Raw genomic sequence first — 11,178 nt, 5'->3', positions numbered from 1 at the left:
GTCTAGTGATCCAAAAATTATAGGGATCAAAACTTACCTTTTCGAAAATTTTAGCCAGAAAAAAGGCTCCCAAAAATTCTAGGTGACCTTTTTAGGGTAAAAATCCGTTAAAAATAGGCAATTATATCATTTTTTAGATGTTCGAAAATCCTAGGAGAGGCAGGCAAGCAAGAAATTTTACAACAAATGTTTCGAAAATTCTAGAGCTCAAATCGTCTTCCGAATAGATATTCTTCCGAAAATTGCCGTTGGGTGCCCCTGTTCATTTCCGTCGTCGGCAGCTGTCATAGCGCAACGTCCTTTAAACTAGAAATTCGCATCAGCGGCCGCGCCACTTTCAAATGAATTTGACAAAACATCTCCAACGTCTACCTGCGAACATCCTGGCTTGCAATGTGACTCGTCGGACGACTGACACAAAAATCTGCCGCGGTGGAAGGTCCACAAGAGTTTCCCAAACTGCTCTGGCTTGACGTTATGAATACTTCTTCCTCTGAGTTACTCATCTCTTTCTGATAAAACTACTGTTTGACTACTCCAAAGAAATTGACCAATTTCCATATTTTAGAATTCAACCTCAAACAATTCGAGGATCTTGGGAATAAGCATCTCTAGAGAATTAACTGAAAGCTTTTTCAAAAGCGTTTTGCTTTAGGAAACCTCACGAGTGAAAAATAAGCATTTAAGTTATTTACCTGTTGCGCCCTCGGGGCGGCACCTGATGGATATATCACATGTCCCCTAGTTCCAGGTAAATAACCCTTGCACAATTTATGCCACTAACATGTCAATAAGATAATAAGTCCCTTCAAATTATGATGTTTCTTTTTTTACGCTTGAATGCATTGGCTTAATAATATTCCTACGCACGCCTGGTGCGCACGTGGGTATTCATCGCTCACTTGTCAACAGTCAGCGATCTGACCAATCATATCATGATACGTGAATCTGGTATCATGGGTGGGTGACATTAGAAGGAAAGTCTACAAGCTCCCCCCAAACTTGGAATGGACTTTAAAATAGGGCCTGAATAACAATCCCATTTATTGTTCGCCTAAATATAAATACTGATTAGTTTTGTCTTATTCAAGGCATCTATTTGCGTACAATTATATTGACTATTCATTTAACATATTTCGGAATTCGCCATTTCTGATTGGCTCCAATCTCCCGACTAATTTTCATAACCAGCCGGCACTTATCACATTTGGAAGAGTCACCACTATATAATCGATACGATGGTATATTGCCGCAATACAAAATAGCAACCTCGTTTCCAGGCAGTGGCGTGGAACCCTAATAAAATGTAAACTGAAACAAATGGCGAAAGAGTTCACGGGTATCCGAAAACAGAATAGCCCAATTGCTGACTAAAACTGAACTGAAGACCCCACAAGCTGTAAGCTTTGACTTTCATCGTGTATAAATAAAGGTTGTATGTACGTATGTATGCAAGAATACGAAAAAAATATTGCTCGATGGATGTCAGCTATCCCAAAACCGTGCCGAAAAAGAAAGACAACGAGGAAGTAAGGCTGTTAAAAACTTAGAAATGTTTTGAATGAATTATAAAACTGTTATTGAATGCGGCTTCCTTATGATATCAGCCGCCTGTGATTTGAAGAATTATGCAGATCGCAGAGCCTGATAAAACCCCTATTGATCTGTATGAACATTCACAACATACTCAATTGTTAAATATAACGCTAATTTAAATATAACGTAGGTAACCAGACCACTACCGAAACCACTTGGCAAGCACTAGTCCATCCATAAATCGAGGGAGTCATTTCAACGTTAAAACGACTCGCTGCCTTTTAAATTATAAATCAATCAGGTAATAGAAACTTGTTTAGTATATTTTAGTACACGGTCATACTGATTTACCGCAACCAAAAGATATGTGAACAATTGTGACAGACTTTAAGGAGAAGCAAAGAGGCGAGGTAAATATTTCTAAAGCAATTGTTCACCGAAATTGAAAATAATACTTGTTCTAGTAGATGTGCACCAAGTGATCTCAACAGTTAGTAAGTCGACGTTAGTCATCGTAAAAAATGCACACATAGCGTTATTAAATTTTAACAAATTTGTTATTCTTTCATGTCTTAACGAGAATTTCGCGAATTCGGCTGTAGAGATGAAAAAAAAAAAAAAAAAAAAAAAAAAAAAAAAAAAAAACTGCTACCACGCCTGATAAGGAGCTAAGTGATCGAGGAATATGACCAGTTTTTCTTCGATCCCAGTAAACGTGGCCCAGAAAAATGCCTTCTTGCTTGTGCCATCGAGCAAATCCACAAGCACACCACACTCCATTATCACGTTGAAGATGTCTGGGCTTTGAATATGGGAAACGATGGTGTGACTTCTATCACACACGGCAAGCAACTGCAGTGGGTGAGTGTTCTGAGAATGGGTTTTAATTTTAACAATAAATTTTTGGCGGCTGTTTGTTCGGGGCGCAGATCCGGTTCCAATACCTTTTGACTCGGCGCCGAATGTCTGCACCGAGGCTAGCGCTTCCTTTGACTTTTCAATCGGAATAAGGTCAACTGTAACGGAGTAACGGTTTTTTAGGGCCAAACATAACGTTTTATGGGTGGACCAGTGCCGGCGCTGGCATTCTTTGCTACAATAGGATGCAACGTTGCATGTTAGGCATTTCATGAGGCGCAGATTTAAGCGACGACAAAACGTGCAACCAGTGACTAGTCGCTGTCCCACCTCGCGGGGATGACAGATACCCTCTTTGTTGTTAAATTCTTTGTTCCCACTGAGAAGAGGCGGTTTGGAATAAACGCCCCTTTCTCCTTTTGGAAGGTTAAAGAAAGCAGCAAGCTCCTCATTCTCAATAGTAAAGTCAAGATCTTTCATTCCTTGATGCACAAGCCATGGACCACTGTGGTCTCGCACCATGTTTGAATCCAGAACAATTCGTCCGGAATAGTTAAATCCGATCAGTATTCCACCACATTTATTTCCAGAGATGACATTCTCTTTTATAGTTGCTGATGTTCGTAACTGGGCTTGAATTCCGTAGAATCCGTTCTCAAAAATTCTGTTGTTATTTACCAAAAGACAGGAATTCTGGTCTAGCGAAAGGCCAAAAGGTCTGTTATGATGAACATCATTGTTACGTAGAATTATCTTGTCAGTGTTGTTGCAGACGAAAATGCCCTCTTTTCTATTTTCGAATATCTTGTTACCACTAACAACACATTCTCCAGCATTTGGACCAATAAGCACACCATGATATCCACTGTTGAATACCCAGTTCCCAAAAGCCAAAAGTTGTCCACCTTCTCTTGCTTCTAGACCAGCTTGATGGTTCCTATACACTTTGCAGTTTCTGACCTCCAGGCGGGAACCTTCGCCTGAAACTAGCGCGCCTCCACCTCCACAGTCGTGAATAACACAGGCTTCAATAAGTCCAAAGCTGCCATGCAAAATCTGGATTCCAGCATATCCAACAAAACCGGAAATTGATCTAGGATCTCCAAATTTGCCAGTGCGGTCACAAACCGGTTTTCCTAGGGAGGCGGATACGCAACCTACACCTCCGTTACAATCTGGAAAGTCATCACAACTAGCCGATCCTCCAGAAACTTCACAGTGTTTCAGGTGCAGAGCTGCTTCCTTGCCTTCACAAGTTATCTGAATGTTCCCTTTAGGGAAAACAATGTTTTCAAAATAACATTTGGAGCCGAAAATCGTACACCTGTCCACACATGTCAAGACTACTTTTCGTCCAATACCTACAATTTGAAGATTGACGAAGGCCAAAAATTCTGCTAAGTTATACTCTCCATCATGTAGTAGTATGGTTTCATTTCCACGAGTCGTCATTAGAGCAAAATTAAGTTGTGTTTCATTTTTTATTTCTTTGGCCATTTTCTCACCAGCTTCTGAAAACATACCACAAAACACTTTGTCATTGCGAAGGCTGGGATCAAAGTGAAAGGCTATTTGAAGTGCCGCCTCTTTTTGACCAGTTAGGTGACTACAGCCAATTTGAACAAGATCACGGAGAGCCCAAGCCTTGCGCTGTAGAGCCTTGTTGTAACAGGGATTTAATGAAAGACACTTTTCACAGTCATCTAGTGCTTCCTGCGGTTGCCCAAGTTTTAAGTAGCATAGAGCTCGGTTAGAGAAGAGTCGAAAGTCATTAGCGGACAAATCAATGGCACTTGAATACAGTTCTAAGGCGTTTTTAAACTTTCTATTTTTAACGGCAAGGTTGCCTTGTTCTCTGAGTTGGTTAGCTTTTTCTTGTGCTGTCGTTGCTTCATCCAAGGGATCGCAATCACAATCAGGCTGCCTCAAACAATGGGAAATAAGCTTGTAGTGCCTATCCTTTAGAGGGATGTCGATGAAGTAATCAGGCATTCTGGCACCATCTTCTGGTGACAACGTTTGAAGGTTCACAAGAAACTTCAGTTTCAATTCCTGCATCTCTTGTGCCTTGACTTTCTCTTGTGATACACTGAAAAATATACCTGCTTCGTTAAAAATACGCATGGTTTTTTCTGTATACAGCAAAGTGCCGACCGATTCCTTATGTGTTGCTGAGAAATTTTGCAAATGCTCCTGCAAGTAGGTGGTGTGTGAAGCCAACTTGCCCCATAGATGCAGAGAAGGAGGATTTTGAACACTAAAAACAGCGTCTTCAACAACAGTTTCGCACACTTCCGCCGGCGAGAGTGTATTTGTTAGCGCGTAGTGAAGGACATCAATTGCATAAGAAAGAACAGTAAACTCAGTTTCCTTCTCCAACTGGTTTCGGATCACTTCTTGTACAAGACGATGAACACTGAAGGAATTTGCCCCATATCTTTGAAACAAGGAAAACTTGGTGAGAAGCGATGCTATGTCAGCTTGATCCCACAAACCACTATCCCTTACAGGACTGCCCTCCTTATTTAGAGCTTCATTGATCAACTCGTAAGGGATATCATCTGGACCGAGAAATGCACACACCTGCATGAAAAGAGTGGGGACTTCGCCCAGTTCCATTTCCTTTGAGAAATGGCTGATGTGATCAAAGTTTAACTTCCACGTAGTGTTGACAGCCAAGCGCTCAGGAGGAGTATTTTCCACAAACTGTCGGGCTTTTTTGTTTCTCAAGAGACGCAGTTTTTGCGCTCTGTATTTGTTAACGTACTGTTGTATTGTTTGGTCCAGGCAACGAATGTAAGCGCCAGCTTGATCAAGAGCTAAGGGAAGTCCGCCTAGTTCTTTGACCAGTTCGCGTGTCTCATAGTCTTTCCAATCTTTTCCAGTTCGCATTCGTAAAAACTGAACTCCTTCACCTTCTGTTAAGCACTTTAACTCTATGCAATACGATTCTTCGACACCTATTTCCTCTTCCAACTCTACTAATTCCCTTCTCGTGGTGACGATAATATGGCCTCGAGCTGCATACTTCCAGTGACCAGTAAGAAGCTTACACATTTCTGTGGACATTTCTAACTCATCAAGATTATCGACGACCAGACACCACAACTCTTCGCGTTTTCCCAGCCAATCAAGGGTTCTCGACAAGGAGTTATACCAGTCTTTTTCAGAAGTTCCAATTTGCCGTGCCATTTCACTGAGGGTCCTTTGAAAAAGATTGTTATTCTCGCCTGAAATCCAAAAAATACCCCCTGGATATTCTTCCTCGTGTCGCCATAGAAACTCAACAGCGAGAGATGTTTTTCCCACTCCCCCAAGACCACAAATGGCTGAGTGAACGCAGCCTTTGCCGGCAATTTTTAGGTGCTCTGCAATGGCTTCTAGCTCGCTATTACGGCCGCAAAAGCAAGGGTTGCGACTGGGCACATGGAAAATACTGGTAGTCGATATTGTATTAAGGTTTCCCTCCTCCAGCGCTGTTACTCGTGCATCCAATTGAGACCGCTCGATTTGCAAAGCACCGACCTTTGAGGTAAGATTTTCTTGTTCTTCCTTTACGGACGATAGTGTTGCCTCTAAGTCATTTTGCTTTCCCTCTAAGAGTGAAATATTTTCCTCATTGGCAACTACTCGCTTCTTAGTGATTGTTAAGTCTTTCGAACTTCCTTCAATTGTACCAGACAAAGCTTCGTATTCTTTTAAACGTTCCATTTGCTCCGCGTCCAGTCGACTCTCAATGTCGCGAATTCGTGTATAAAAGTTTTGAACCTCCTCTGTGGTAATCTGAAGGGCATCACTAATCCTTTTGGCTTCATCGGTGCTTGATTTCTTTATATTTTCCACTTGTTTTTCAAGGTTGGTAACCTCCACACTAATAAGATTCATCAGATCTTTATCTACGGGACAGCCCATACACAGCGTCAAACCTACCAAAACAAAATTTTATCCTTAAAAGCCATTCGCAAGATGTTTTAGAGAGTCTTCTATGTATCATAGATGAGTTACCTCAAGACATTGTGGAAATTTGCATGTGTTTGTTAATCTGACTCTGATCGGAAATGCTAACAAAAACGTTTCTTTCATGAAAAGTAAGAAATGGTAAGATCTCCCTGCAGAAGTGTGGTAAAAACTCGAGAGTTAACCGCCGCTCTATAATTTACAGTTTTGACTCTGCGGGACATTCTTCGCGCCCAATAGACCAATTCGGCTAACTCATGTTGTACCCAATTCATACCCTTTGGGAATAAAATGTTTTATTTCAGGAATTTCCATATCATTTAAATGTGAATGCCACATTATAATGAAAATACAGCACAGAAAGAATCTTAACCCCGGGAGATTTGAATTGGGTACAACACTGAGGTAGCCGAATAGGTCTATCGACAATATAACTGCCCTGTACAGCAAATTATAGGGAGCAATAGATTTCCCAGCCCCTGATCATTAGGTGACTAAATCGTGAGACTGCGAGGTTTCACTATCATCTGTACTTTACTCGTGTGCATAAGAAATAGGCAATTTTGCAGGGGGAACCTTCAAGTAAACCTGATATTTGCATTGTCTGATTTTGGACTTAACTGAATAGACAATTGCTTGCTGGTGCAAGAGCTCACGGTGATTTTGGTGCAAAGATGTAGAAGAAATGATCAATTTAACATTCTGTAGAATTCTGCCATGAAAATTCCTTCTGTTTATAACAACGAGCTTCCCTACAATGGCACACAAATAACAACCAACATTTCTGGTCGATTATGCCGTAGTAGGCCGCTGCAGAAGCAACGAAAAACCCCTGCCATACAAAACCTCAAAAAGGGGAAACATGGGTAGGAACTAAGACCCAAAACAATAATCGACAACTGATACGGTAGCGTGTTCTTCTAATGCCAGATAACCAAAGAGAAATTTCATATATTGTGGTTGCACTTCCCTTTCTATGACAGAAATATTGGAGGAAATTCGAGTTCTTCTCAGGTTTCGTTCTATTTATGAATGTTACGGCTAGGTTAGAATTCTTACGAATAACTAATATATTAAAACTTGCCTTTGGTCTCCCACTCCTGAAGGTCATCTAGATGCTTATCCACATCGGCTTTTGGTAATCCCAGTGAACGAAGTAACGTTTCAATGAGCTGAAAACCGTTGTTAAATTCTGCGGCAGTCCAATGGTCAAAGTTGCAATGTCCCCATTCATTTCTCACCTCAGCGCGCACGTTTTTAGCGTTGGTTTGGATACGAGCGTGAAAAATTGATGCTCTCTCAAGAATTCCTAACACTGCGGACAGGTCACATGTGTTATCAAACCCTAAAAAAAGATAATTATGCAATCTCCAATGTTTCTTCACTTTGATGTTAGTATTTCGCTGCAGTAAATGGCACCTCCAACATGCAAAAATTCTAAATCTCTGGGTAAAAACTTCGACTTTATCGTCGTCTTGACTTAAAGGGTACATGACTAGGAAATTGTTATTTATCGGCTGGAGTCGTTTTTACGGTGACTGTTTTTACAAGTGTCGTCTTAAAACTCTATAATTGGCAATAAAGAGTTTTTAGAATCTGGTTTACGGAAAAGGGCAAACGGAAAACGTTAGTTTCTACCACGTGACCAAGTGACCCTTTACTTGTCGTTTACCACACGAGTTCATTCATTCTAGACAAAAATGTTCCTCCATTAGATTATATTGGACAGTTTTTACCTGCAAATTTCCCAATTTGAGAACTTGTCAACTTGCACCTTACGTTTGCCGTTTGCCGTGTGCGTGATTATAAATCTCGGCAATAATTATTACAGTAATACGAGGACATTTTATGCGATATATTCGACAAAACATTCTAGCTTAAAAACGTCCCATTTATCGAATGGAAAAAAAAATGGAAAAATCCCCTCTGAATTTTCCGTTGCATTTAACTTTTCTCCATTATTTCTCAAATTTTGAAGAAACGTTTTGAAGAAATTTCAGTACTATTTGTCCTATTTTTGCACTAGATAGGGCTCGAAACCACCAAAAGTGTTCACGGTAACCGAAAGCCAACTTGGCAGAAAACCAACAAAAATGGGGCGGTGACATTTAAATTTTATATCACGCAAAAAATTTTGAATTTTATATCTGTGACATTTGAATTTTATATCACGCGAAAGTAAAAATGCGTTGCTCATTTGGTGCCAATTTTTTTCCCTATCACTCGTTTAAGATATCATATTGCAGTAAGTAAAAATTCTGCATACGATCAATCCTTTCTTCTTCACTTTTTTAAAAGGACGACCGAATTTTTGTGTGGGAAAGGCAGGAACCTGACATTCTCATACCTGTAAACTTGGCTATGTGTGGCTCTAGATAAAGTTTGGCCAGGTCTTCAGCTGTGTTAACCTTATAATCATACGAACGAACTTTTCTCTTAAATTTTCCCCAGTTGTTGTTTATACTTCCATAATTCAGCAGAAATGAGCCATCTTTATCGAAAAAATGTCCAAAGACTTGAGTGTCAATTCCATGTGCACTTTTCAGGGTTGCGTAGTGTTTGGGAATTTCTTGAGCCACAAAAGTTCGGAGAACTGGCAACAAAAGTCTGTTCAAACAAATCCCAATCACAACCCATCTCTTCTGGTTCTCACCAAGGTCAAAACTGCTGACTGGAAAGTTAAAGAAAGGAAAGGTCTTAGAAGACCCTCTCGGAAGCTAACCAGCATTAACATCAAAAAGATTAAATTAGATAGACTGGACTGATCAAAATTAAGCATGACTAGAGCCATTTTATCGGGGCAGGACAAGCTCTGTCGTTACCAAATTTGCCCAGTATCTCATTGCATAATGAAAGTGGAAATAAAGTAACACAACTAACTGTTTATAGCCTTCATAGAGTGGTTTGCCACCAAAACACATGGCTTCCATGTACAGTGTAACTGATACTAATAACAGGTATAGCACGAATATGATCTCGTCCAAAATGCTTATGGTATGATGTCTAACGCGGTGGTTAAGGGTCCAAATGATGACCTGGCTTACATATGATAACAGGGCTCATCAGCGGCACTTAGCGCCGCTAGCATTTGCTAATTCTAACTGGCTGTGCTCTCTTTTTTGCTAATTGTCAGCCTGTAATATACTTCTCTGTAAGTACCAAGAGCACTAATGAACATTGCTTGATCTTATTGATTGATTGGTTTGACTTGGAGATCTGATTAAAATTTCAGAGGAAACTCTCCTAACGGAAACTCTCGTGAGCGGACAGCTCTACTTACGGCCGCCTTCCCAAAAACCCGATTTTCTTAACTCTTATACAAACTCCGCATTTTTCGTTCCCGTAAGCGGCCAGCTCAAGTTACGTACACCCTTCTCGCGTCCCGAGGGTTTCCGCTCACGAGGGAGGGCTTCCACTGTATTTCTGTTATACTTGTCATCGTCATCATCATCATCATCATCATCATCATCATCATCATCATCATTAACTTATTACTTGTGATCGACCTGTGTAATTTGCGATAATCTGATCTGGCTCATTTAAAAGTATTATCAATCTTATTGTACCTGCTACAGTAAGGGCCGAGTTCAAATCCAAAGAGGATCCAATATAAGCTTAAAAGTGAAATCGATCAGTTGATACTGCCCGTTTAGTCAGTCTCAGCTGGCGTGCGAAAAGCAGTCCCCAAGGCGTTATTTTAGCTTTTTCGGGGTTAAAACGAGTTTTGGGGTTACCTTGTATAAGATGCTGAGTGTAAATACCCATTCATATGTAATTAGAGTACGGTACCAGCGAAATGCTGATAAAATGCTTTTAGAATATGTGATTAAACGTACAGCGTTTACGGTAGAATTTTATTTATCCACAACTGTGGCCATGGAATGTCTCCATTTTTGTTCATTTGTTTTTACATTACTGGAGACAAAACTACTGTAAAACTGTCAAAATTACCTGGTCCAGTTGCAGAGGAGGGGCTTGGAAGAATTGTGGCGGGAGCGGGAGAGCCTAGGAAAGGTGTTGGCGTGAACAAAATATGACGCCCATGTGCGGTCGCCATGATTGATAGGCCTGAAAAGTAGAATCCACGCTAAGAACAACTTGTACAGAAGTAGCTGTATATGCTGTAATTTTATATTTTGCCTTTTTCTCTTGGCTTGTTAATGTAAATTGTTTCTATTTTTTAATTTTGTTTCTATGTAACTATTGTCATAAGAAGTCTTGAAATCCAATAAAAAAATAAAAATAAATATATAAATAAAAAACTTGTACAGAAGAGGCGCATTTCCAATGGCCAGTACGCACGAGCGTACCTAATAAAATCTTACGGTTAAGAAAACCAAACACATAATGAAGTGTTTTCCCAGATTTTGCCACAAACGGGCAGTGACTCTGCAGGACACTGTCCAACAACCAGAAAGGTAATAATTCAAATATCCGGGAGAAAATTAATTCGGGAGATGGTGAAGGGTGTGAATTTGGAAAACTGTGCGTCCTCTGGGAAATTCTTGGCTACGTTACTCAGTTCCTGTGAACTCAGGCGTATTTCTGGTTGTCCCTTCTCTCCACCCGAAAAAGTTACTATTCTCAGGATGTCCGAGAATAGATCCAACAAGTGGCCAGAGCAGAAATTAAACCCAGGACTGCCGGATTCCAATGGTTGAAATTTACGCGTAGAGATATTTCAATGGTAGGCATGAAATTCTACACTTTTAAGATGCCTCTAGGGAAGTAGCATATTTAGCTGCATTTTCCTAAAGTTGACCTGACCTGACCTGTTGTACAGACACATATTCACCAGGATAGCTAGGAGAGCTTTCAATGCAATAT

General features: G+C 40.4%; 1 protein-coding gene across 1 annotated transcript; it reads right to left on the bottom strand.

The window, feature by feature from the left end:
- Nucleotides 1-1,305: 1,305 nt before the first annotated feature.
- On the bottom strand, nt 1,306-10,414 carry LOC140924583 (uncharacterized). The gene is made up of 4 exons (XM_073374601.1): nt 10,303-10,414; nt 8,699-9,022; nt 7,436-7,696; nt 1,306-6,320 (listed from the first exon to the last, which is right to left on the bottom strand). The coding sequence occupies exons 1-4, from the start codon at nt 10,406-10,408 to the stop codon at nt 2,185-2,187; spliced, it is 4,827 nt and encodes a 1,608-aa protein (XP_073230702.1). The 5' UTR covers nt 10,409-10,414; the 3' UTR covers nt 1,306-2,184.
- Between the last annotated feature and the right edge of the window lie 764 nt (nt 10,415-11,178).

The sequence above is a fragment of the Porites lutea genome, chromosome 14 (genome assembly GCF_958299795.1).
Source record: "Porites lutea chromosome 14, jaPorLute2.1, whole genome shotgun sequence".
Classification (NCBI taxonomy): domain Eukaryota; kingdom Metazoa; phylum Cnidaria; class Anthozoa; order Scleractinia; family Poritidae; genus Porites; species Porites lutea.
This window is presented reverse-complemented; position numbering and strand designations above follow the sequence as displayed.

What these genes read in the sequence shown, in the direction of transcription:
- LOC140924583 (XM_073374601.1), bottom strand. Translation starts at nt 10,408, where the DNA reads ATGGCGACCGCACATGGGCGTCATATTTTGTTCACGCCAACACCTTTC. An exon ending in ACACATAGCCAAGTTTACAG is followed by an intron (nt 7,697 to 8,698) that starts GTATGAGAATGT and finishes ATCTTTTTTTAG; the next exon opens with GGTTTGATAACACATGTGAC. An exon ending in TCAGGAGTGGGAGACCAAAG is followed by an intron (nt 6,321 to 7,435) that starts GCAAGTTTTAAT and finishes TTGTTTTGGTAG; the next exon opens with GTTTGACGCTGTGTATGGGC.